At 40.3% G+C, this 27,801-nt stretch overlaps 1 protein-coding gene and 2 pseudogenes across 3 annotated transcripts; 2 read left to right on the top strand and 1 right to left on the bottom strand.

Moving 5' to 3' along the window:
- Positions 1–179: 179 nt before the first annotated feature.
- On the bottom strand, positions 180–19,273 carry LOC307068782 (RNA/RNP complex-1-interacting phosphatase-like; annotated as a pseudogene). Its single transcript has 7 exons — positions 19,173–19,273; positions 17,693–17,768; positions 16,581–16,713; positions 12,923–13,050; positions 9,570–9,626; positions 4,484–4,530; positions 180–328 (listed from the first exon to the last, which is right to left on the bottom strand). The product of its transcript is annotated as an RNA/RNP complex-1-interacting phosphatase-like (transcript).
- On the top strand, positions 7,175–8,004 carry LOC307068762 (RING finger protein 11-like; annotated as a pseudogene). The gene is made up of 3 exons: positions 7,175–7,454; positions 7,671–7,846; positions 7,921–8,004. The product of its transcript is annotated as an RING finger protein 11-like (transcript).
- LOC307068781 (uncharacterized protein C2orf78-like) lies at positions 19,272–27,042 on the top strand (the record flags this gene model as incomplete). Its single annotated transcript, XM_079726815.1, has 3 exons — positions 19,272–19,422; positions 23,886–23,966; positions 25,655–27,042. The coding sequence occupies 3 exons, from the start codon at positions 19,272–19,274 to the stop codon at positions 27,040–27,042; spliced, it is 1,620 nt and encodes a 539-aa protein (XP_079582941.1).
- Between the last annotated feature and the right edge of the window lie 759 nt (positions 27,043–27,801).

Here is a 27,801-nt window from a genome sequence, read left to right as displayed (position 1 = left end):
TCCTAGGGGCAGCTGACGATAGGGGCAGAGCCAAGGGAACTGCTGCCTCAGGAGGGAAACAAATAGGGCCTGGAATGCAAATCACCATGTACTCAACACCTAAGCACCAGGGCAGCTAATGCACTATTCAGTTAAGCCTGGCAATGCCAGGCAAGGCCAGTATTCCTGTGCCACTTCACTTAGGAGAGGTGCAGCAAAGGGCTGAGGTCACATCGCCTGTGGAGGTACAAGGCCTCAATTTGAGGCCCAAATGCCTCTGAAGTCCTCAGTATTTGCAAGTGCCTGCAGGCGTCCAACGTGGCTTTCAGAGCACAGCATGCTGAGGTTACTGGTGGATGAGATCAAGCTTCTGGACAGGCCTAAGTATTAACTTGAGGGGCTTCCTTCATTGACAGGGGGCGTGCCACCTTCTGTAAACATCACCATCAAGTGAAACGCTCGAGAAAAATCCTACAGACGTGTCCACTGTCATGGGTGAGAGCTGTGGGGCACGGGCACTGGGCAACGGCTCCAACAGCCACAGGACGCAGGTGCCCAGTGGTTCAGGGGCTCCCTGGGAGGCCTCGTGGGGCTGCTCGGGGGAGTGAGGTTGGGAGATAGTGTCAGGGGTGGGCGTCAAAAGGAATGACGTGGGGAGAAGGGAGAGATGGAGGCAGTGAATAGTGGATAGTGGATAGTGAAAATGGGAAAACTGGCAATTTTCATTTTCAAAATTATTTTTTTGAGATGTCATTCACATGCCATAAAATTCGCCTCCTGAGACTGCAAATTCAGTGTCATTTCGTACATTCTCAAGCCTATGCAACCATCACCGTCATCTAACCCATCACGTATTCATCCTCCAAAAAGAAGCCCCTGTAACCATCAGCTGGCCCTCTTCATCGCCTCCTCCTTCAGTCCCTGCAACCATTCATTTCCTTTCTGTCGCTATGGTTTGGCCTTTTCTGAACATTTCATGAAATTATACAAATGTGGCCACTCTGTGGGGCTTCTTTCACTTAGCATAATGTTTTCAAGTTCGTCCGTGTCGTAGCATATGTCGCTACTTCATTCATTTTTACGACTGTATAATATTTCACATATACACCACATTTAAAATTTCCATTCTTCCATTGATGGGCATTTCGGTTGTTTACACTAATAATCTCCATTTATTGACAGTTGATTCTGTGCCACGCAGCACCAGGTTAAGTTACTGACCTTATTTCACAGATAAAGAGGCTTAGAGACTGTGAAGAGTTTGCCCAAGATTAAGAGCTAGTAATTGGGGGAACTGGGGTTTGAATTCAGACGACCTTCAGAGGTACGAAATTCACATGACAGAACATTAGAAAAGGTACACAGAGGTATTCATTGAAAAGTCACCCTTTTCCCCATGTTCCTCAGCCACACATTTCCCTCCTCAGAGGCATCTGCTTTTGCCATGTTGTGGATCCTTCCAGAGAACTATTTATACCTCAGCATGTATGTATCACAATTTATTGACTCATCTGTCCCACGGATTTGATATGTCACTTTTATGGTATAATAGATTCTTATACGGACTTATATTACTCTTTTCAGAGCTGTCCTGACTCCTTTTTGCCTATCTTTTATGTTTTCCATTTCTCTAAAATTCTTTTTATCTTCTATTTGATTTAAAAAACATTTTTCCTTGTCTTGTTTGTTTCTCTTAAGGCACTATCCATTATGTTTATTCTCCTGTATTATTTTATTTAATTTATTTCTTTTTGGCGGTGTTGGGTATTAGTTGCAGCACGTGGGCTCTTCGTTGCAGTGTGTGGGCTCTTCCTTGCGACTCGTGGGCTCTCTAATTGTGGCGTTTGTGCTCCACAGCATGTGGGCTCAGTAGTTGTGGTGTCGGGCTTAGTTGCCCTGCGGCATGTGGGATCTCAGTTCCTCAACCAGGCATCGAACCTGCATCTCCTGCATTGGAAGGCAGATTCTTAACCACTGGACAATCGGGGAAGTCCCCACTCTTTTATTATTTTAAATTTAGTCAGCTTTTCTAAATTTTTTTCTTTTATTTTGAATTCTGTCCTGAGTTCTATCATCTTACCGAATTCTGGTTTATGCTGTTCGTTCATCTGTGTTTTTTTATTATTGTAAAACATACAGAAAACAAAATTTAGTATTTCAACCATTTTCCAGTATACAATTCAGTAACATTAAAGACATTCACAATGCTGTGCAGCCATCAGCACTATCCAAATTCAAAATAATTATGTCAAGGTCTTCCCTGCTGGTGCAGTGGTTGAGAGTCCACCTGCCGAGCCAAGGGAAACGGGTGCATGTCCCAGTCCGGGAGGATCCCACATGCCGTGGAGCAGCTAGGCCCGTAAGCCATGGCCACTGAGCCTGCGCGTCCGGAGCCTGTGCTCTGCAAGGCGAGAGGCCACAACAGTGAGAGGCCCGCGTAACACAAAAAATGATAATAATAATAATAATAACTATGTCAAAATATTGAGCAGGACCTCAGAAAGATGGAGGCAGGAGCATAGTTTCTGAATCTCTCCAAACCCTTTCATGGAAGAAGATCAAGTAAAACCAAACACCCATAGGTGGCATTTATCAGCATTTACCATGCCCAGAACTTTTTCACCATCGCAAACAGAGACTCTATAGCCATTAAAAAGTAACTTCCCATTCCCTCCTCGACACACGTTCTTTCATCTTTTCCATTGTTTTTTCTAACATCTTTTAGCCAACTATGAAATAATAGGTTACAGTTTTGATCTGTTTTTTGGACCTCTTTTTTCCAACTTGATTTTATTGTCTGAAGAGATGCTATTCTGCTACTTATTCTCTTTTTTTTTTTTTTCTTACACTACCTCTGTACGGGACTTGATCCCAATCCTTTTCTTTTATTGATTTTTGAATGAAAAAGGTTTTAAAGCGCTTTGAAAAGGATGTGAGAGGCCAAGTGGAAACATGGTCTTCATGGCTGTTTCATCAATGCTTCACTTATACTCTTTTGAAATAACTGTTTTCCAGGAGGCATAAACCAGTGGGCTTTATCATTGGACAGAGTGCAGGGAAAGGACCCCACGAAAGCTGATCACTGTAGCAAAAATGATTTAGTTATGATTTCACCCAAGATTGGTCAAAACCCAGACTGGGAAACTCAATGAACCAGAGACGAGGTATAATGCCATCTTTCCTTCTCTCTGCCTCAGCTCTCAAGGATTGGTCACCTACATGTTATTAGTAATTATTAGTTGGTTTCTGTTCATAATTACTATCAGAAGACACAGCACTTATGGTCCTAATTACACTGCCCAGCTACGCACCATTCTTCTTCGTTTTGGCTTCCCGTCCACCAGCACGAACCTCATTTATTTTTGTTCTCCCTTCACCACAGCCCAGTAATGTTTGTGAATGACTCTCAGTCTCACCAGAATCTGTATCTCTCACTCTGCCCCAACATCCCACTGCATCATTCGCTCCCTGAAGTGTACTCTAGAAATTTAGGTAACCTGGATATTTTACCGCTGTTCACCATCTATTATGAAACCAGAAGAGCAGCTTTCTTATGGAATGACAGATACCTTGTAAAGAGGAAACACCAGTCTGCAGGAGAAAGGGAAGAAGACAATGATGGAAATAGTTTCTGGAAAACTATTTTTACATTAGGTTTTGTTTGTTCCTGGTAAATAAATGGAAATCTTCTAAACATTAAAAGAAAATCTAGGGCTTCCCTGGTGGCGCAGTGCTTGAGAGTCTGCCTGTCAATGCAGGGAACACGGGTTCGGGCCCCGGTCTGGGAGGATCCCACATGCCGCGGAGTGGCTGGACCCGTGAGCCATGGCTGCTGAGCCTGGGTGGCCGGAGACTGTGCTCCACAACGGGAGAGGCCACAACAGTGACAGGCCCATGCACAGCAAAAGAAAAAAAATCTAACAACTAAATTCAATAATATAGGAATATAACATTTAAAAAATTTTTCTTTGGCTGTGCAGCATGTGGGATCGTAGCTCCCCAACTAGGGATTGAACCCACGCCTGCTGCATTGGAATGGCAGAGTCTTAACCACTGGAGCACCAGTGAAGTCCCAGGAATATAACTTTTAGAGGCGAAGTTATAAACCCCTTGGTTATATTAACTGCAGATATTTTTTACTAAGAATTCATGTATTTTAAATGACTTGGAGATTTAAAGAAAGGAAAAAAGGAAAGAAGGAAGGAAGGAAGGAAGGAAGAAAATGGGACTTCCTTGGTTGTGCAGTGGATATAATATCAAAAATAAATAAATTAATTAAATAAATTTAAAAAAGAAAAAATTGCTGAAATCCACTGACTAATTATTCAGGCTGTTATATCTATTTCCAGATACATCCCTTTATAAACTTTTAGTAAAAGGTTATCTTATGTCAGAAGAAATGAATTACAAACTTTTCTCTTTTTCCAAAATTTGAGAAATTCCCGTACACTTCTAACTTCAAATTTTATAAAAACGGAAAAGTAGTGAAAAGCCTTATACTTACATCCAATTGCAGCATCTGGCCTCATGCCTTCTATATCAATCAAATATCTACAAAACAACAAAATTCGAGTCATTTGTAAATAAAAAGAAAAGAAAATCAAGTTTTTGCAAAAAAGGTCCAATTTTGCTTTACAAATATATATATAAAAATCCTAAGAAAATATCAGCACATCTAATCAATAATTATTAAAGAATGATATACACCATGACTACAAAAAGGCGTTACACCAAGGACGCAAGGATAACGCAACTTTAGAAGAGCTATTAATATAATTATTTACAATAATACAACAATTTAATTAATAAATGAAAGAGAATAAAATACAGGACCAAACTGGAAGATGTTAAAAAGTTATCTGATAACATGCAACAGTCAGTTTTGGTGAAAGTGCTCTGTACGCTAAAAACAGGAGACTTAATATGACAGAGTATTCATCAAGAACCAACAAATAACAAAAGGCGAATTAGGATAAATATGAACATCGTATCTACAAAACCCTATCTAACCAACCATCGGAGCCAGAAACTTAGGAATCACCATCACTGATGGCTATTTCTCCCTCGCCCTCATCCTCAACCCACCACCAGTGCTAACAAAGATACTGCTACATACCTCTAGAATCTGTGCACATCTTTCCACCAAAATGACCACCATACCCTGGTCCAAGCCACCATTATCCCCAATTTCTACAACAGTCTCCTAACTTGTTTCCTCTCTTCCACTCTTTCTCCCTGCAGTGCATTCTCCTCTCAGTAGCAAAATGATAGGTTGAAAGTCCAGTTGGGTATGTTCCACACACTCACCTTCAACAAAAAAAGTTCAATTGTTTTCTATTACTCTTAAAGTCTGAAACCTTAAATATAAGCCTGCACGATCGAGCTCCTACCCCACACTTGTAGCTCCATTATTATCACATGCTCCCCCAACAGCCCCACCTTCCTGGCCAGTTCCTCCAACACAGCATATGCTTTCCTCTTATAGGGTCTTTTGCTATTCCTTATGCTCAGAAATCTCTCCCCAACGTCCCTATCTGGTTCATTCCTACTCATCCTTCAGATATCAGCTGAAACATCTGTAAATAAACCTTCTCTAATCTCCATGATGAGATCAAGTCCTCCCTAAAATATGATCTCATGGTACCATGTTCTTCTCCTTGGCACTTGTCAGAGTTGTAATTTTACATGCAGACTATGATTCTTGAATATCTATTCCCTCTCTGGACTGTTAGAATTCACAAAGTGCAGGTCAAGTCTCTTCACTCACAAAATTTCACAAGTCTTTTTGCTAGCACCCAGCACAGTGCTTAAACATAACACATGCTCAATAAGTATTTCCTGCATGAACAACCATAAACTGGTACAGTGTAGCAACATCCACCAAAAGCATAAGGACATAAACTCTATGATGCAGAAGTTCCATTCTGAATAAAGTAAACTGAGACAAAGCATATATATTGAATGGTGCTCACACAGGAATGTTCATTATTTTCATGTTTTATAATATCAAAAACTTCTGACTTTTATATGTTCATCAGTGAGCAAAGGAACAATGCAGCATTAAAAATAAATAAGTAAACAAATGGGACCTAATGAAACTTAAAAGCTTTTACACAACAAAGCAAAGTGTAAAGAAGATGAAAAGACAACCCTCAGAATGGGAGAAGATATTTGCAAGCGAATCAACAAAGGATTAATCTCCAAAATATATAAATAGGTCATGCAGCTCACTATTAAAAAATCAAACAACCCAATCAAAAAATGGGCAGAAGACCTAAATAGACATTTCTCCAAAGAAGACATAGAGACGGCCTCCAAGATGGCCAAGAGGCACATGAAAAGTTGCTCAACATCACTAATTATTAAGGAAATGCAAATCAAAACTACAATGAGGTATCACCTCACACCGGTTAGAATGGGCATCATCAGAAAAACTACAAAGAACAAATGCTGGAGAGGGTGTGAGGAAAGGGAACCCTCTTGCACTGCTGGTGGGAATGTAAACTGATACAGCCACTACGGAGAACACTATGGAGGTTCCTTTAAAACTAAAAATAGAATTACCACATGATCCAGCAATCCGACTACTGGGCATATACCCAGAGAAAACCATAATTCAAAAAGACATATGTACCCCAATGTTCAAGGCAGCACTATTCACAATAGGTAGGCCATGGAAGCAACCTAAATGCCCATCGACAGATAAAAGGATAAAGAAGAAGTGGTATGTATATACAGTGGAATATTACTCAGAGATAAAAAAGAACGAAATTGGGTCATTTGTAGAGACGTGGACGGACCGAGAGACTGTCATAAAGAGTGAAGTAAGTCAGAAAGAGAAAAACAAATATTGTATATTAATGCATATATGTGGAATCTAGAAAAATGGTACAGATGAACCGGTTTGCAAGGCAGAAACAGAGACACAGATGTAGAGAAAAAACGTATGGACACCAAATGGGGAAAGTGGGGCAGGGCGGGGGTCGGTGGTGGTGAGATGAATTGGAAGACTGGGATTGACGTATATACACTAATATGTAAAAAATAGATAACTGGTAAGAACCTGCTGTATAAAAAATAAATAAATTTTTAAAATTCAAATATAAATTTTAAATAATTAGTTAATTAATAAAAAAAGAAAGACGTTTGATGACTGTCAAAACAGCACACGGAACACACACTCAAGCCCTGGAAGATGAGGAAGTGCCATAAGTCCCCCACTTCGGATGACATCTCCCTGCCTCACAAGTCTCAGTCCGACTGGGCTAGCTTTGGCAAGGGGACGGAGCTGGATCAGGAGCCGCTGCTGCCATATCTGGATCAAGTTCCAGTTTTTGTCTATCATTCAACACCTAGCCAGACTCTCATAGCAACTCAGCTGAGAGGAACCAAATAGGATAGCTCAAAGAATAGGCCTCACACAGCATCAGCCTAAAGGTGTTTATGACCCTGGAAGAAATGGATCAGAAGAAAGGATCTGGGGGACTTCCCTGGTTGGTGCACTGGTTAAAGACTCCACACTCCCAATGCAGGGGGCCCGGGTTCATTCCCTGTTCATGGAACTAGATCCCACACACATGACGCAACTATGAGTTTGCATGCCACAACTAAGGAGCCCAGCGGCTGCAACTAAGACCCGGCACAAACAAGAAAAAATCAATCAATAAAATAAAACCAATATTAAAAACAAGATCCGGGAGTGTGTGATCTGTATGATGGACTTTGCTTATGAGAACCCAGTTTGATTTCTGCTGTGTATGCAGATCACCTGGGCTGTACAGATGACTGGCTGATGAGATCCCTTACGTGCCCCTCCTGCATGGAGACAGTTGATGCAGCACGGCTTTTGTCCTACGAGTCTAACAGAGTCAGTTTCTCTCACCTGACTTCAAGAGAACCATCATTTTTGGTGGTTTTGATCTTTTGTCTTTGAGCCCAAAGAGCCGGGGATTAGGAATTAAGATCATGCATGAAAGTTTCCTAAAAATTCCTGAATGGCTGAAGATGTTGGGGAAAAGTACGTGATAGTTTAGAAATTTAGGGGGAAAAGTAGGATGCTATTTTTATGGAAAGCCTTCACCCAGGGTTTAAAAATATAATTGTATTTAGATCTTGTTATTGCTCCAGTATATAGGATTTATATAAAGTGTTATAGCACCTATATATGTTTTAATTCTGTGTCAAGGATTAGCATAAAGACAGTGGTTGTTTTTCCTAAGTGAGATAACATTCTGCTTCCCCCTATCCAAATTCTTTTCTGAAGTTGCTGGCATCTCAGTCAAGGTTTTACTTAATAGCTACATTTCATAACACTGGAACACAAAAAAAGTAGTTTTAAGCTTGTTTGCATAGTTCTTGTTTTTAAGAATAAACATAGAGCATTTATTTTTTACTTTATAGGAACTCCACAAGTTAAGGTCCCATCGTTCTTTTGCTGTGATTGTTGTTACTATTGATGGTGCTGTTTTCTGTCTTTGCTGGTTCTTTCTAATCTACCATTTGTCCTTATTGGCATACGATCATCTCTGGGTCACAAGATGGCTGCTGTAAAACCAAGTATCATATTCTAACAAAACAAGGAGGAAGCAGAAAAAGAGTCCAACTGGTCAGTTTCCTAATGCATATTTATCTTTTTTCAGAGAAAAATATCATTCTCATAAGCACAATAACACCCTTCCCCTAATTACTCATTTGCCAAAACAGACTGATATGACCATTCATAAGACAATTTATGGCAAAGAGGGGTATGATAATGATTGCCTCAGCCTAACAAGGATTTATCCACTAAAGCTGAATGCTTCACTCCTCAAAGAAATCAACACATTTCTACACACAAAACACAAGTCTCTTGAAGGGTTCTTCATAAGTGCATTATTGAAGAATTTAGTATGTCATAAGCACTTAAGGATTTGACATTAAACTGTAGAAGTGTCCATGTTGGTTAATTTTCTTACAAGCCCCATGATGAGTTTGAGAAAAACTGAAAGAATCACAGTATCAGCTTCTATTAAATTCTTACATGTATCTTGCTTAAGTTTTTGTTCATTAATTTATATCGAACTACCTAAAGCAAATTTGGAGGAAAAAAATAATAAATAAATAAATAAATAAATAAATAAATAAATAAATAAATAAGATTGAGGTCTCCAAATATTTTCATAGGAAGATGTCCACCATATATTAAATTATAAACCAGAATGTCTAAATACTATACCATTAAATCACATGTACAGTCAGTTCTGTATATCCAACGGTTTCATATCCTACAGATATGGAAGGCCGACAATACTACACCATTTTACATTACGGGACTTGAGCATCCGAGGATTTTGGTATCCATGGGGAGTACTGAAAACAATCCCCTGCAGATACAAAGGGACCATTGTATATGCTTCTATCTGGATTTTTTATGTCTCAAAAAATATGTGCTAAATTATTACTGGTCATAACCTCTGAGTAGGGGGCAAAATTGCCTTCCACTTCATACATTTCTCTGACTGCATTTTTTGCATTCAGCTTACATTAACTTACATTACTACTGTAAACAGAACAATTTAAACATGGTCTGCCTCTTGGGGTTGGCAACTCACCTGCAGATGAGGTAGCCAGTCCTGTTTAAATCAGGGGTACAGTGGACACCAATAAGTCTGTATATAAAAAGGGAATATGGAATTAAGTAAGCGAAGTAGAAACACTAAAAACAAGTTATACAATTTTCTGAAGAGTAGCCTTTATTAGTTACCACAACACGACCACTATCCTGAAAAGGAAAAACTCTGAAGAAAAGAGTGTTTTTGCAAGAACATACTATAAAGAATTAAGTACTATAAAGTCAAAATTCATTGTGTCTCGGAATTTCTGCATATCCTCCAATCAGATGCAATGTGTGGAATGGAGAATGTCCATCAGGAACTGATTTGACTATAGTAAAAGGGAGTGGAAAAAAAACAGGCTATCAGAAGAATAGAATTTGTTTTTGAGTGAAAGAAATGGAATGCCTACACTTTTAATGCTCAATATTAAAAAGGACAAACAGTTTCTGAAGGGCTCTTGGGGTCCCAAAGCACCTCCATTCCTTCTCTCATTCACTGCTCCTCACATGCCACGGGTCTACGTGCCTGAGCAGGACTCAGGTGAGTAGCACCGTGCTTGTTTCACAATGAAAAAGTAAGGCTTCAGACGTAAGCCGAAGCTGCACAGCAGGTAAACAGAAGAGAGACTAGAATCTAGTCTCAGATTTTTCCAACTATGCCACAGTATTTCGTGGACCAGCACTTAATAAAATTATATGAGGAAGTAAATAAAAAACAACAACATGTAGCTGATCTCTGCAAAAGGTATGTCTGTGACTACGTGGTGTCTGGCATTCATCATCTCCTGCCTGGATTACTACGGCCCTACAATTCTAACAATCACTTCTATTTCAACTGATCTTCCACATGGAAGATGTTACCTTTGTAAAATAGAAACTTGGCTGGATGGCTCTGTTCCTTAAATATCTTAACTTAGCACAGAATAAAGCCCAAGTTTTTAGCACAGCACTGAGAACTCTTTATAAACAAATACCAGTCTGTCTCTCCAACTGAATGATAAGTTCAAACTAAATTACAAGGACCTACATCATCCACCTCCCTCCTTTCCCCTGCCAGCCTCCCTGACCCCATTCTCTACTGCCCTGCCCTCACTCACTTTCCCCTGTCCAGCCACACTGCCCTCCATACTATTCCTCAAACATGCCAAGCACCGTCGTGCCTCAGGGACTTTGCACCTACTATTCCTTCTGCTTCAGAACACACCCTCCCAACCCATCTCCACTCTCCCAGATATCCAATGGCTTTTTTCTCACTTCAAGGCTCTGCTCAATCGACATCGTAATAGAGGGGACTTCCCTGATCACCTACCACATTCCCTCACCTCTTCATCTTGTTTTTTATTCTCCAAAGCATTTACCACCACTTGACACTCCACATATTTACTTATTTATTCATCTCTCTCCCGCACTAGAATGTAAAGTACATAAGGGCAAGAACTTGGGTCTGTTCCTACTGCCTCGAACAGTGCCTTCAACTTAGAAGGTGTTTTATAAATATTTGGTGTAAAGGAATGTATGAATTCCTTGCCCTTTCACACTACCCTCTAGTCACACAAGAGGCTGCCCCTCCAGAGCACAAGTTTAAGCCCTGTGCCTTCGGTACCTGTTCGCAATAGCTCAGCTGTCCTTTCCTCATTCCAGCAAAATCCTCTTCCACAAAGCTCAGCTCAAACGCTGTCTCCTCAGTCAGGCCTTCCTCAGTTTCTCCTCTATATTCCTGCTGCACTTGATTCTTTTATTATAATAAAACCACTTATAGTCACTACATGTTTATCTTTCTAGATAGCTCTAAGTTGCTACTGAACAAAGACTTCTAGTCACCTCTGTATCCCCGTGCCCTAACAACAAACCTATAAGGCTCTCAGTGTTTACTAAAACAATTTATTTTCTGAGTCTCCTCGAATTCTAGGGAGTGGATAGTATAGTCTCCTCCTCATTATCAGTGAGCCTGGCATCTGTGGGAGGGGCTTATACCAGAGGAAGCCACCAATGGATCATAACTAAGGTCCTGAGACTGCAATGGCAGAGAACATGGTGAAGTTAGCCCACTACATGCAGAAGACCCACAGAGGAGTCAGCATATGCAATGGACTACACTTGGTATAACATGTTCACAATCAAGGTTGACAAACGTGCTCTCATGCACTTGTAAGGATCTTCTAGCCCACGCGGAGCACACAGAACACACACAAAGGAGCCTGGAGGAAGTGAGGAGGCTGGCAGCTGCACCCTAACATCTTAAGAGGTAACATTTCTGTGACTACAGTTTACACAAATCAGAAAATTTGCCTCCTTTCTAGACACCCTGGATATCACAGGCAAGGCCAAGCCTCTCAAGTTTTAAAGCTAAAGTACAGGGAAGATCTGTGAATAGGGCTTAAGATATTTAAGACCTAGGACCTGCATTAAGCAACTAGGTTATAGAATGAAAATTTATCTTGAAATTCCAGTCTCTCCCTCTCTTTCTCACCTCCTATCCACTATCTTCCCACCTCCATCTCTATTCCTTCTCGCTACTCCCTGTTTTATGTATATGTGTTTATCATTTTTTATATATATGGAATATGTACTGTCTGTTAGGTTTATTTAATAAAGGGAACACTCCTCAGGCTAAATTTAGAAAGGAAAAAACAAACACTTTTTCATGTGGTTCAGTGGTGATCCAAAGACAAAAGATACCTCAGTCTTAAAATATGGCAAATACCATGTTCCTTCTGATAGTTAGATCGTAGAAAAAGGCAAGGACGCTATTAAGACCTACTATCAAGAGAGTACATCTTAAAGCAGAAACAAGAAAACACCAGCCTTTTTAAGTTCTTCCTGTCTGTCAAGATAAGAATAAGAGGTGGTAGTGTTCTTCCTCACTTGCACCCAAAGTATAAAAGCAGCAAAAATATCTTAAACACATATGATGAGGAAGCCACTCTTCTGGTCCACTCTGCTTTGTTTGGCTTCTAGGGATCTGTCCCACTCCGAACTTTTGCTTTATGTTTTCTCTTTTATATACGCTAAGAATCTGAGAGTCTTAACCTTTTCTTCCACCTCTCAACCAATAAATAGGACAAAAGAACATTTTTATTTTTTTATGTCGTTTCCATTCAAATGTTTAAAAAAGAGATAAGTAAGCTAGTTCAGTTCATATTTCTCACAAAATTCACTTTCCAAACTAAACTAAATTGTTTGTGACCATAAACAGGAAAAACACCATACTGTATTAGCACCATCTGACATTTCCACCTTCATGTTACCAAACACAACAGGCCTAATGTCACAACTATTAAAAATCCCAACTCCACTCAAAATGCATACCAAAGTTCAGGTAAAGGGAAAACAAAACAAAACAAAAACAACTCACCAGTATCTTTATTTTCTTTCAGAAATCCACTAACAACACATTGATATTTAATAATAGTGTCATCATCTTGCACCGGATGCCCAATTGTACAAATTTTTAAATAAGGAATAGTTTCTGGTAAGTCCTATAAGGCAAAAGCATGAAAATATGTATTATTTCCTTTGTAGGGAAAGAATAAAAAATTAATTAGAGAAGGCGGAATATAAACCAAGAGAGGACATTAAACTTAGTATGTCAGTCATTCTGATAAGAGCCATTTTCTCCAAAGCTGCTTTAACCAGTAAGTATCACTTGATTTTCATTAAAACTGCAGAATGGACAGTTACTAGGCATGCAAAACGAAAAGCAAATCTATGTGAATGAATGCACATGTAACTCAAAATGATATAAACAGTTCTACCTACATTTATGTTCTATCTTACATTTCAGGGGCCATACAGAGGCTGTGATTTAAGTAGAATAGTAGAATAGAAACAGAAGAACTTGGATTCGAATGAGGAAATAGAGCAAATTTCAGGCAGTGTTGAGAACTGGTATTCATGGGGTGGGAGAAAATAAACACCAATAGAAGACAGAAAAGGATAAGTGAAAATTCTCTAGTTCTAAATTTAAATGGAAAGTAGCAGTATGAACCTATGACATATTTTAGAAATATTAGCAACAAACATACATATTTCCTAGCTCTGACTACTGAAGAAGTCTAGAAATAACTGATGTCATGTGAAAAGGACTCAGGAGTCACTGAAAGCTCCAACTGCTCAAACATAGGGCCTCAGTTAGAATAGTAACTGTAGCGGAGTCCACAGTGACATGAATAAATAAATTTAAAAAAATTGGTCACCACTGGAGGATATTTGTGAATCAACTCATTATTTTGAAAACTGTTAAATAAAAGAAGAGAATCATGCCTCTACAACTGGGCGACCAAATAGCTGATGAGGGGAATCTTCTCCTTATAGAAATATACCCAGCTAATAAGTGAAAAAAAGAAAAACACAATTCACCATTTTATTTATTTATTTATTTAATTTTCCGATACGTGGGCCTCTCACTGTTGTGGCCTCTCTCATTGCAGAGCACAGGCTCCATACGCGCAGGCTCAGCAGCCATGGCTAATGGGCCCAGGCACTCTGCGGCATGTGGGATCTTCCCGGACTGGGGCACGAACCCGTGTCCCTTGCATTGGCAAGAGGACTCTCAGCCACTGTCCGACCAGGGAAGCCACCACGATTTTTGGAAGCCTCAACTGAATTAATGGATGTAGGTATGAATCATCAGTGACTGCTAATATCACAGAAAGAGAAAATTATACGTCTCCATGGAAGAACACATCATCACCTATGAAACTGTCTTGCCAAAACAAAACATGCAAGCCTCATTCTGACCAACTACCAATTTACAGGAAATAAAAGGATTGAAGAATATGTTAACAACACATGGAATGTAACCATCAAAATCTACATGGGACAAATTACCTGCTTTCTTTAAAAATAAAATTCAAGGAGGAAAAAAAAGTGAGAAAGACATGGAGGGAGAACCTATAGATTAAATAAGACTTCAGAGACCTAACAATCAATGGCAAAGTGTGGACCTTATTTGGATCTAATTCAAAATTCTTAAAAACAATTTTTTATGACATTTAGGAAACAACTGCAAATTTGAGCACTCACTGGGTATTTACTATTAAAAAATGATATTAAGGAATAAAAGTCCTATATTTTAAATATACATACCAAATATGTATAGGTGGGGCTTCCCTGGTGGCACAGTGGTTGAGAATCTGCCTGCCAAAGCAGAGGACACGGGTTCGACCCCTGGTCTGGGAAGATCCCACATGCCACGGAGCAACTAGGTCCGTGAACCACAACTACTGAGCCTGCGCGTCCGGAGCCTGTGCTGCACAACAAGATAGGCCACGATAGTGAGAGGCCCACGCACCGTGATGAACAGTGGTCCCCGCTTGCCACAACTACAGAAAGCCCTCGCACAGAAACGAAGACCCAACACAGCCCAAGGATAAATAAATAAATAAATAAATAAATATTTTTTTTAATGTATAGGTATAATTACATGTTGTCTTGGAGCTGCTTCAAGATAACATGGAATGGGGTGAAACAGGTGGGGGTATAGATAAAACATGACAGCCATCAATTGGTAAATATTAAAGCTGGATGAGTTCATGGGTATACAGGGAACATTTACAGTATTTTGTATACTTTTGTATATGTTTAAAATTTCTGGTAATTGTTTAAAAACAAGACGACACTGTAGAAAACCGTTTGGCAGTTTCTCAAATGTTAAACGTAGAGCTACCATATGATCCAACAACTCTGCTACTACCTACACTGCACAGCTAAAAGGCCTGAAAGCAGGGATTGGAACAAATATTTGTACACCAATGATCACAGCAGCATGATTCACAATGGCTACAAGGTGGAAACAACCCAAGTGTCAATCAACCGATGAATAACAAAATATGGTATATACACACAGTGGGATTTATTAAGGCAAAAAAGGAATGGCATTTTGTTACATGCTATAACATGGATGAACCTTGAAAACACTAGGTTTAGTGCAATACGCCAGACATGGAAGGATAAATATTGTAGATTCCACTTACAGGAGGTACCTAGAAGAGTCAAATTCATAGACACAGAAAATAGAATAGAGGTTACTAAGGGCTGGTGGGAGGGAAAATGGGGTTGTAACTGTTGGACGGTTACAGAGTTTTTGTTGAGGAGGATGAACAAGTTTTGGTTATAGACAGTGGTGATAGTTACACAACACTGTGACTGTATTTAATGCCACTGAACTGCATATTTATAAATGGTTAAAATAAATATGATTTATGTATATTTTACCACAGTAAAAAAAAAAGAGGAATAACTGAGTTGAAATTTCAGTTCTTCCTTGTCCGAGACTCAGTTTCATCGTCTGTAAAATTAGTAATTGTAGTTGTCTATCCTCTGAGCTTAGTGCAGAGTAAGCAATCAGTAGGAGATATCAGTACTACTTCCACTTCAACAGCAAAGCATTGTTGTGAAGATTAACTAAGTCAATGGATATGAAAGACCTTTCTAAATGGCAAACTGCTATACAAATATTAACAAATATTAGGTGTTACTGTCTCCCAAGGCCATGGAACAGGTCAGAAGGATAATTCTTTTGCACTGGTATGTCCTACATGGGCCAAGAGAATATATGGGTTTCTGTACTATATGCGTTGGTAGGGATTAGGAAAAGAAAGCATAAAACTTAGAGAACAATTGTCTTTTACCCTGATGCCTAAACATGCTCAGGCAACTGCTTAAAATAAGTGCTAAAGACATAATGGACATACCTTTCTTTCCTTTTAGGCTACTAATATTCTTGCTAAAACTTTACTTCGTTTTCAAAACATAGAACATGGAAGCTTATAGAATTTCTTCAGCATATCTACAGCCTACTGCCAAATACTATAGTTCAATTCATATCTTTCATCTCATTTTGCAACAGCAATTACAAATGTGTATTTAAGGAAACCACTAGCTTCCCTTTCTGAACCCATGAAAAGAAGGCCAGGATTCACCTTAGCATAAGATGATAACTACTGAATTACTATGAATTATGACAGTATCAGAAAGAAGGTCGTTTTCAATTATGGGTTCCATTTACCTCTGGCTTATAATAGCGGCGCGTGTACGTTAGGTCAATTATCAGCCCGAATTCTTCATTCTGTTCTTGGATTTTGTTTAAAAAGATGCAAGGGGGAAAAACATTCTTCTGGAGCAAGATTCTTTTCAAAACTCTGTCAGAAAGAATAAAATAAGAAGGAACATGTGTCTAAAATCCTTTACTATATTATCCATTTATTCAAACCCTGTGATGCTAACATATGAGACTCAAAGTAATGTTTCCTCCTCTGGAATTTATAAGCGATATTACAATCCCTTCTTCCAGAGAGATTAGACGGAAGAAAATAAGTTCACTTCTATATATTTATTTCTATGTGTGTTTATTTCATGTTGGTGTCCTAACTGGACTGTAAATTCCCAGAAGGCAGGGACCACATCAATTTTGCCTACCACTGGATTGCCAGCACCAAGCAGAGTCCCTGTGAGTAGACACATAAATAAATACTTCTTGACTATCTACCTATATGAAGGATGGCTTTCACTGCTAAATATTCTTTTATGTATTTGGCTTATTTATGTTCTCTGTTCCACTGATCTGTTTGGTTAGTCAAGTGCCAGCAACACACTTTTCTTTTTAAATTAGTAGACTAGTTTTAGAGCAGTTTGACATTCACAGCAAAACTGAGCAAAAAGTACACAGTTCCCACTTATACCCTCTCTCCTTCACCCACACAGCCTTCCCCATTATCAACATGCCATACCAGTGTGCTTCATTTGTGAGAATTCATGAACCAACACTGACACATCATTATCAATCAAAGTCCATAGTTTATTGCATTCATGGTACAAGTAACTGACTATTTCTTTATTCCTAGTATAGTCATCCCCAAACATTTACATACTGAGATGCATATTGCTGTCTTAATCATTACTTTATTCTTTATTTATAGTTAGGGCATTCCATTGGGATTTTTTTAAATTAACTACCAAACTAGGTTGTACTTATCTATAAATTCCATTTCTGGATAGTAAAGGAGGCATTAAAAAGTATTTGCTATAAAAGGGCAAAATGGAGTATGACGGTGTTGAGAGCCAGGGCTCTATATGGTGAATTCAGATTTCTGGAAGAATACGGTAATAACTTTTGCTTACCTTTTTTAAAGGAACTTTGAACGCAATGAAACGAGTCCCAGGTGTCCGCTGTCCAACTGGGAGATAGTCCTTCCAACTATTAATATATTTTCTTAGGCAAATTTTATGTTAGGCTGTTTCCCTGCATAGGATGAGTGTGCCCAGAAAACGCAAAGCATATCCCTCTACAGTAGGTCCCTCTTCTTTCTGCTTTGCATTTTGCTGCTCCACTTATTCAACCCCACCTTGTAAGAAGCTATACTTCCCTTGTTCCTGTTTTCCCATCTGGAAAACAAATAAAAGGCAACAAAACAATGCAAAGGTCTCAACCAATAAGGGATATCGAAACCCAGAGATGGCCAGACCTTCTGTATCCCTGATACAACCTAGCCCGGTGTTGACTACAATGGTATCATTAATACATGCATGTTGACTGAAAGTGTTTGAACTCAATTCTTCCACTTCACAGTTTTGTTTTAGTCCTCATACAAATCCTGATAATAAAATTCGTAATGCTAGGAATCACAGTGAACAATAATATCTGAACTGATTGCTGTAAGATGAGTGAGAACTAAGGTTAATTCAGTGTATCTGAAGCAAAGAAAGTGGGGGCAATAGTGGCACAAGATGGGGCTAGAGAAGCAGAGAGGATTCTAGACCAAGAAGAGTCTTAAAGGCCAACGGTGTGTTTTCTATTCTCAAAACAATGGTTTTGAGCGCTGACTATGAGCAATGTTCCACCTTTCTTTTAAGGTTTCTTGTGTGAAGAATGGATTGGAAGGAAACAAGAAATATGGACACGAGTTAGGACCTAATTGCAACAGACAGGCAAGTTCAGGATCAGGATGTTGAGGAAGAGTTGACAGATTCAAAAGAAACTCAGGAGATAAACTGAAGCGGGCTTAATGGGCTATGAGATGGAGGAAAGGAAGGTCTTAGGGAATTAAAGGGTTTACTGCACACATGAGCAAAGTCCCAAATCAATCATTTGAACGTACAGAGGGAGATCTCTCAAATGACACCGGTTAGCAAGCAACAGTACGGCCTTTATAATTCCTAGAGACAACACAAATCAACTGTTTCGATGGAAAATTCGGCAGTACCCGTGCGTTTTTTCACTCAACTTAGTTGCAGTTCCTCTTACTCACATTTTCTCTGCCAAAACAACACAGCTTGAGGAATAGAAGAGGACTCCATTTTGGTAATTAAGGAGTGTCCACAACACTCACAGTCCCATCTTAAAAAGCAGTCCCTCTGCCTTTTACCCGAGGAGAAATGGCCAGAGCCTCCCTTTTAAAACGGTGCGGGGAAATCAGAACATCTCACACTGTCCCTTTCAACCACTGTGAACTGAGCCGCGACACGACCAATACCCCCTATAGCACAGCGCGGACGGGGCAGCGGCCGGGGGCAACAGTGACAGGAGACAGCACAAGACACGAAGCCCAGGCCCAGGGGCTCTGAGCTCCGCCGGCAACGCCCAGGGGCCGAGGCGTATTACCTTTCCGGGATGTGCTTTCCGCCCTTCCTCCTGGCTGACGAACGTCCGGAAAAGCAGCGACGCTGACCCCAGCTCACACGGGCAGGATGCCACTGCCTCATGTCACCCCCAACATGCCAATCACCCAACGCCAAGAGTGCCAAAGTCGCCAACCCGGCGGCCCTGGTGCCAGCACACGGCGCCGAGCCACAAACGCCCAGGCACAAGCCCACGCTGCTCGCGCAACTCTTTCTACTGCGCAGGCGCCACGGCCCGTCCGGATGACGTCATCACGCCGGAGGACTGAGACGCTTCATTAGGGAAGAGGACTCTGACGGCTGCAATTCCCTCCTTAGCCGGAGGCTGGTAGCAGACGTTCATTAGTTCGCGTGTGTACCCTTCAGAATTCCACTCCTACGGGACATGGAAAGTTGTCCCACTCTCCCAGTTTCTTGTGTGGTTTTTTCAGATATTTCCCAAATGCTTACATTCACACTTGTTCTATCTTGTACGTATTTCTACGTAATGGATATCCTGTATTTTATACAAGAGCAGTATAGTATACACAGTCTACAATCTGTCTTGGATAGTGATGTTCCCAGTCAATTTTTGCGTACATCCCTTCTATTCTCTTTAATAGCTGCGTCACATTATATAATTTACATGGCCAGTCCAATATTCATGGACTTTTGTTTTCAGTTTGGGGATATTTAGTTTGCTTTTTGTTTTTGACCTCTGTTACAGACAGGCTGCAATGTGAACCTCTTTATACATGTGTAGAGTTATATATAAATTTCTAGACGTAGAATTTCTGGAATGAAAGAGATGCAAACTTAAAATATTGAAAGGTTTTCAATCAATCTAATCTGCCTAATCAACCTTGAAAAATATTCTATCAACTTATACTCCACTCATAGTGAAACATTTATTGGGTTTCTACTATGTGCCTGGTATCATGCTGGAGGTTGGTTGACAGTATGTATTTACATTTTAGAAAATACCACAAAAAGCCTGAGAGAGATAAGAGTGGAGCTCAAGTATAACATTTCCTCACAGTAGCAGGCATAGGGATCTGTACCTGTTAGAAAAACTGTGAATCTTGCCACAAGTGGAACAGCAAAGAACAGCATGTCCTACAGTACGTCTGAAGGTATAATGGCATACTAAATTCCATTGTGATTTATAATAACAAGTGTTTTTTGTTAGTTTTACCTTTTAGTTTCTCATTTCTGAAAGTATCTTACATACACTGTTAGTAATCTTCACAACCATTTGAGGTGGGTAAACTGAGTCAGGAAGGTCAGAATTATTGAATGAATGAATGAATGAATGAATGAGTAAAAAGATCACTACCTTTAACGTATGTGGGACACTCATAGTCTAACCAAGTTTCAATCCACAAACATTTATTTACAATTCTGAAAACTTCCACATAATTACAAATGGGACAATACTAGTAAAGTACTATTTGAATAAAGAAAAGATACAAGTGAGCACAACGTACACAATGTACAAACTTACGATTAGGCACAGTCGATTTGGTGCTAAGTCATAAAATATTCTTTTGCAATTTATGAAAATTATCCAATAGGCTTGTAATGCCCAAAACGTACAACTGATAGAAATATCTATAGACATGACAATGTACAAATTGTGACATAAATCTATCAGAAACTAGAAAATCTATGTTGGCCTTATAGTTCCAGCTTGCTAAAAGACACAGGCTTTGGGTGGGTACACAAAACAATCCAGACCTGGCCATAAGAGGGTTTCCAGAAAGTATGGGACGTATCAAAGAGTAGGCCTCTCGATGGGAGTGCGTGCAACATGAGATGAAACAATGCCTTAATGGGTATGTAGTATGCTGGCATGGAAAATATAGGAGCAAGGGATATTTGGAGAATCACACAGCTAAGTACTTGACACTAACAAAATCGACCAGTATCCCATAGGGCCTCAGGTACCATGCAAGGATTTGAGGGATTCCAGTATTTAATTAAATCACAATGTGACAATGGGAAGAATTAAGGAGAGCCTCAGGGGTAGACGAACTGGGGATGTTACACCAAGACATGTCTCAGTTAACCTGATGGTTTCAAAATGCAGGAAGTGGGTACAGGGGACAAGACAATACCCTAACTCTAAGAATAATGGTTCAGGTCAGGGTAGGGCCTGATGTTCCTAAGTGTTGAAAGAGAGGTCTTTAGTTTCTTTCCCCTACATGTAAGATTCTTTTAGAGGTTAGGATGAAGCTGAGCTTGCAAGCTAAAGCTAAATGGCTGGAACTAGGGAGAGAAAATAAGTTACATAGGCTAGGAACCAGGAAAAACATAACTAAGGGTTTGCCTCAATAGAATTGAATGTTGGAACTGAATATTTTAATGTGTAAATATTTTACTGATACCAAAATATCTTACCACACTTCCCCCAATCTCACACCACCCACCCTAACCTGCAGTAGCTATGGGTCCCTTAATTTCCTTGGAAATATAGAGAAAAGAGACTGATCTGGCTTGCAGGTATTTAGTAAGTTGTTAGCCTCACATCACATACTAGTATCATGTAAGTAGGCCATCAGAAGTAGGAAGCTTAGGGGAAAAACCCTGAGAAAAACTTAAAAGCTTAAGCCACATCTCTATACTACAACACCTTTCACAATTTCTTCTCAGAGAAGCATCATCCCCATCAGTTAAACAACTCATATCTCATAACAGGAAAAATAGGCCTAAAAATTACACGTGTGTCTTTCGAGGTCCCCTCTATGGGATATCTTCCTGGTACTAGAAAAGTCCCCAGAAAGATCAATCTTTGCACCCCTCCCTGAAAGCTTACCACCAAGGAAAATGACTAGGTCCATAGATTTCCTCCCTCAAACCAGCTAAACTCACATATAAATCAACAGCAATCAGCCCTTACTCACATTATCACCGTCACAAGAGCAGTTAGGGAGAAAAGCACTAACCACGGGAACTAAAACAGAGGCAATCCAGGCCAAATTGGGCTGATGGCAGGTATCTGCTCCTTACGCCTGGGTGCATAATGCGACTCACCACAGTGTCTTTTTCACAGACCCTTTTTACACTTTCTCCACAAAATACAACAGGTCAAGTTCGTTCATGATACTTCAAGAGAAAAAGTCTTCATGACAAAAACATGCAATATGTCTTACAATGTTGGAGTCCTTAAAAATATGGCAAGGAAATAACCATTAAGAAAAATTTTAAATAACCATTTAAACCATTTAAATAACCATTTAAAAAAAATCTGTATTCTACAAACATACCAGTGAATTCTATTAAGAAGGTAATATGACAGAAAACAAAATGAGAAATACATGTAAGACTGTTCTCTTTAGTGTTCAGAATTCATGGCAGTTGCTGCACTATCGAGCTACTTATATCTATGACTGTCTGTTGTGGTAATACAAAATGCGGCCAAAGTGTGTCTACTTCTTTCCCACAGAAACCAACAAATCTACATGAATCTCTTTTCTCCTGGGCCCTTTCACCTTATCTGCTCCCAGTTCTCCAGCAATGTCCTCTTCCTTCTCTAATTATTCTCCTCTTCATTTAGCTTGGCCTTGCCCCCAAGCATGCAAGACAGAGAACCCTAGAGGTCCAAGATTCTAGAGTGGCTGTTTGCAAGGGGGAGGAGATTACAGTAACTGCCACACTGTATATACTTCTGTGCAAAGAAAAAGGGACAGTATTCAGAATGTCTCTCACATATACAAGAGCTGGATGGCAGGATACCACTGTGGCCCAAGGAAACATAGGTAGCAAATTATGGGCCAAAGAATTCCAACCAAAGGCTGGAAGAGGAAAGGTCTGCAGCCAGCTCTGTCTCCTAGCTCTCTGCCATTTGCTTCCAATGGGAAGAGTCTATTCTGTGAAGCATCAGGCACTGAAAAGAAGGCTCCTGCTGCTGGAAGTTGACAGCAAGTAACATCCATGAGGGTAAGAATGCAAGATCAAGGCTTGTCATAGAAACAATGCCCAAAATGGGAAAAAAAAGAAAGAAAGCAGAAGAGAAATGTAAGTCCAACCTGGCCAAGCCTAGCCCAGCCCAAGGAAGGCAGGAGTCAAGGAGAAGAAACTAAAAGAGAAGAGCCTTGGACCACAACATTCCGCACAAGGTACACTCAGCAAACTTCACGCTACTCTTTAACCAAGTTACAAAAAGAGCTTCTGAATCCCTACTTTTGCTCCTTAAAAGCTGCTATAAGTTCACGAATTAGACAGATATGATTTCAGAACTGTAATAGTTCAAACTAGATGGCTCTTTCCTTCCTAAGGATATTAATTAAATAAGATATATATATATAGCTCTAAGTATATGATACATAAAATATAATACTCTGTAGAATATAAGTAACTGTTTGTTAATTAATGAACGTCTGTAAGAAATGTTGCAGATTTCCGTAATGTAAGAGCCTGGAGGAGGTAAATCTGTCTTCTAGGATTTCCTCCCCAGAGCTCAGAAATTTAGGTGTTGTTTTACCACTCCTACACTCTCTCCACCCATCCGCGCCTTCCTGTTGGGGATCAGACCTCCCCATTGGCTATCTCATATCTTTCAACTGCCTGCTTTGTCACATCATTCTCCTACCAAACCTACTACCACTTGGTAGAGTCTTGGGGTTTCCGTGGAGTTGTCATAAATAAAGTCGGATCATCACAATGGACCAGTGACCAGTGACCAGTATCTAGTGACATTTGTACTGTTCCGCTGCAGACACTCAGACATCTTCTGGTGTTGCCTCCTCATCCCTTCTATCTGCAGGTGATGTTTCCTCTTCTTCTCTGACCATGTCAGGTAAGAAAAGAATCTTTTTAAAGTTTTTCGTCAGATTAATTTTGCCCCTAAATTTAGTAGTAGATTCAAAATAGCATGGAATAATGAGGGAAAGTATTGAACTACAAGTCTGGAGACCTAATTTCACTTTTGACTTTGGCATTTACTATCTGTGTGACTTTGGACACATCATTGACTGTCTCACAACGCCTGATTTTTTCCTTCTCTGTTATGTTAGGATACTACATTGGTTGATCACTCTGATCCCTTTCTTTTCTAATATTGAGCCTTAAAGGGTACCCATGGAGAAAATGGTATCAGAGACTTCTCAAGAGTGTTTCAACAGAAACATAGAAACGGCAGGTGACACAGAAAACTAGAAATATATAGCAAGATGTTCCATCTCTAATGGTCTCCCTCCACTAATATTTCGACTAGTTGAAAGGAGAAAATAGGGAGAGAGGATGGAGAGTACTGGGCTGTAGGGAGGCCCAGAGTCAAACGTAAGGAAGTTTAGGATTGTTTTCATCAGCCCAGACTGACAGGAACCAAGTGATAGGAAAAAATATAAGAATGAAGAGGGAAAGCATAGAGGAGCTCTCAAGTAAAACATAGTTTGCAATGGAATGTTGATGGGAACCAAAGATTTTAAATTAAAGCAGAAACAGCATAGAGTGAATTCTGCTCAGAGCAGCACAAAACAAAGTGGATTGTAGCAAATCCTTATTTTAACAGACTAAGGAGGAAAGTAAGCCCAGAACAGGGTAGCACCAGGAAAGGCAGATTATCAGAAAAGTCATACTCAGTGTGTTTTTCTTTTATTGCCTCTCTGAATACAGTTGGCACTTGATACTTTTGAATATCCACATTTTAGAAATATGTTTTAGTAATGATGCTTCCTATATACAAGAAACCAAAGTGGTTATCTAGGGGTCTGCTTTTCAATGTTTTATTCTTTCTAATTTTTAAACTATGTAGACATATTACCAAATACAAATTTTAAATGATATCTTCTAAGTTGAATCACAAGGACTATTTCCTTTGTGTGATATGTAGGTTCTACGGCAAGGTTGCTTTTCATCTTTACAGTTCTTTCCCTCCTAACACAGGGAGCACATTGATCAACAGCCACCGTTCGTTTCTAGATCTTAGCTACCTAAGAAGGAAAAGAAAAAGTCAAGCCCCACATCTCTAGTTCCACATTGAGGGAATTCCCTGCCGGTCCAGTGGTTAGGACTCAGTGATTTCACAGCCAGGGCCACGTGGCGTGGGAAAAAAATCTGCATTTATCGAAAACAATATTGTGGAGTCCTTTGGATTGTCTTACATTTGACAATCTTTTTTAATTGGATTCAAGTGACGACGTTTTTTTTAGGTTTTGGGATGTCATCTTCTTGGATGTTGAAGATGATTATAATCTAAGTTCTAGGAAAAATACAAAAACCTTCTTGATACTTTTTAAGCTTCCTTTCTGCTTATGATATATTTCTATACTTTGAAATATATATTTCTACCAGGCTTAATACCTGTTACTTGCTGGGTAAAGATATGAATGAGCACAATAATGAAATTCTTTTACACTTATTATTTGGCTGTCTGCTTTGTACCAGTTTCAATTGAAATACTTGTCTATATATAATTTGGCTACCTATACTTTCACATTGATTGAATTTTGTTGCTTGTTATGCATTTTTACTGATATATCTTTAATTCTTTGAAAGATCTTGATCAATCCAAAGGTCCCGATGTGATCAAAGACAAAGACACCAGAGCCATTCATCTTCAGATGAATCAGGTACAGGAAAAGCCAAGTCTCCTAAAGGTTCCCTCTGATCAACCCAGGAAGAACAAACATAAAGCCTCTGAGCCGATCAGTGGTGCTCCCAAGGCCAAAATCCAGCCAAAGAATCCAGAGTGCCTGTTACGGGGAGAAGTGGTTCCATGCAATGCTGCAGTCAGTGACAGGGCTCCTGTGAACACGGCCAAGCATTCTAAAGGCAAACCTCAGAAAACTGCATCCAGAAAGATCAGCAAAACTAAGAGCCATGGGCAGGAAAAGACCACAAGGGCCAGAGGAAGAAAGAAGGCTGAAGAGAATAAGCAGGCAGGGAACAAAGTCAAGGCAGAAGAGAAGCCAACAATTCCCCAGATGAAGCAGAAGGAACAGGAAACTGAGCTTATGCAAGAGAGCTTTAAAAAGCCTCGAACCTCCCTAGGCATGTGCATGCTGGAGTCTGTGAAGGTTTTTCATGTACTGGGGGAGAAGAATGATAAGAAAACTGGGCTCTCTTCCTGTCGGGTCTTGGGGAATTCAAGCAACCCTAAAGAACCCCAGTCACCCCCACCTAGCCAGCCATGGCAGCGTACCCCACGTGAGGGTAAGAGCCCTGAGAAACCTCAAGTCAAAACCCAGAAACCAGACAGCAGTGCTGAAACAGAGTTTCCATCTCCATCCCAGTATCACTTGCCTCCTCGTGGGAAGGTCAAGTTGATACCTCTGCCTTTTTCTGCCTGGGACAAGCCTCAAGCTCGACCTGCTCCTCGGAGGCCACAGTCTCTGGTCTCACATCTGCCTACTGTGGCGGACCGTGCCCAGACTGCCTCTACTAACTCAGCTCAACCTGCTGCAGCCAGTTCATCCCAGCCAGCTCCTGCCTCTTTGCCAGGTCCTGCCAAACCAGCTCAGCCAACTGTGACCAACCCAAACCGTCCGGGTTGGACCGACCATACCCAGCCTAGTGTCCCTCAGTCTGTTGCTCCTAGGCCTGCATCCTACAAAACTTCATCTTGTGCTTCTCTCCAGCGGGAGCCTGTTCCCCCTGCTGTGACTAAGTGCCACTCCCCACCCAAGCTCCAAACCGCATTTCTACTCCAAGACTTCAGCAAGCAACGAAGACCATGGAGGGAACCCAACGTTTCTGAGCCAGTCATGTCAAAGCCCATCAAACAAGAACAGAGACCAGAGCGGGAGGCCATGAAGAGGCGGGCTCAACAAGAACGTGTGAATGCTGTCAAATACACCTCTTTGGGTAAACTGCAGTTTTTCATTAAGAGGCAAAAAGAAATGGAAATTGCTTACTACTATGGATATTTATAGTAAGAGCTGCTAGGATTGTTGGTGCCACCTGGGGTACCAGCTGTTCTTCCATATATAAATAAGATAGGTATAAATTTCTCTATTTATTTTGATATATTTTAAAACAATAAAACTGAATAAATAGAATAGGTGATTAATAAACCTTTTGAATTTTGAGATGCTGCTAACTCTGGCGTGCTTTAATTTTTGTTTGTTTTGTTTTTGATGGGGTTGGAATCAAAGTCTGCATGAGAAAGGAAGGACTGAAAGTCGGATGGGAGAATGAAGGAAAGGGGAGGAAAGGGGAAAAAACTGAGGAAAGAGGAAGGAACGTGGCCCAGGGCCAGGAGGGTCGAAAGAGATTCATGGATTTATGAAAGGAAGCAGGAGTGAGGGTGAAAGGGCAGAAGTGAAAAGCAGGGTCAGAGGTCAGGGTTGAAAGAACAAAATGTGAGAAGAGCTGAAGATGACGGAAGGTGAGTCTAGGTTTACTACAAGAAATAGAAAAAGCCTCTTGGGGAGGTTGGCCTTAAGTCTCACAACCACCACAGAGGTATTTAAGAAAACAAGAGGTTCAGGACACATGTCTGAAAGGTCTGAGTTGCCTTATGCAGGTGTGATTATAGTGGGGGTATAGGGAAATCTCCCAGAGAGGTGGCTAGGGCTCAGAGCTATCCTAGGGGCAGCTGACGATAGGGGCAGAGCCAAGGGAACTGCTGCCTCAGGAGGGAAACGAATAGGGCCTGGAGTGCAAATCACCATGTACTCAACACCTAAGCA

The sequence above is a fragment of the Hyperoodon ampullatus genome, assembly GCF_949752795.1.
Source record: "Hyperoodon ampullatus genome assembly, chromosome: 20".
Lineage (NCBI taxonomy): Eukaryota > Metazoa > Chordata > Mammalia > Artiodactyla > Ziphiidae > Hyperoodon > Hyperoodon ampullatus.
The sequence above is the reverse complement of the archived record's forward strand: the minus strand, read 5'-3'. Positions and strand labels throughout refer to the sequence as shown.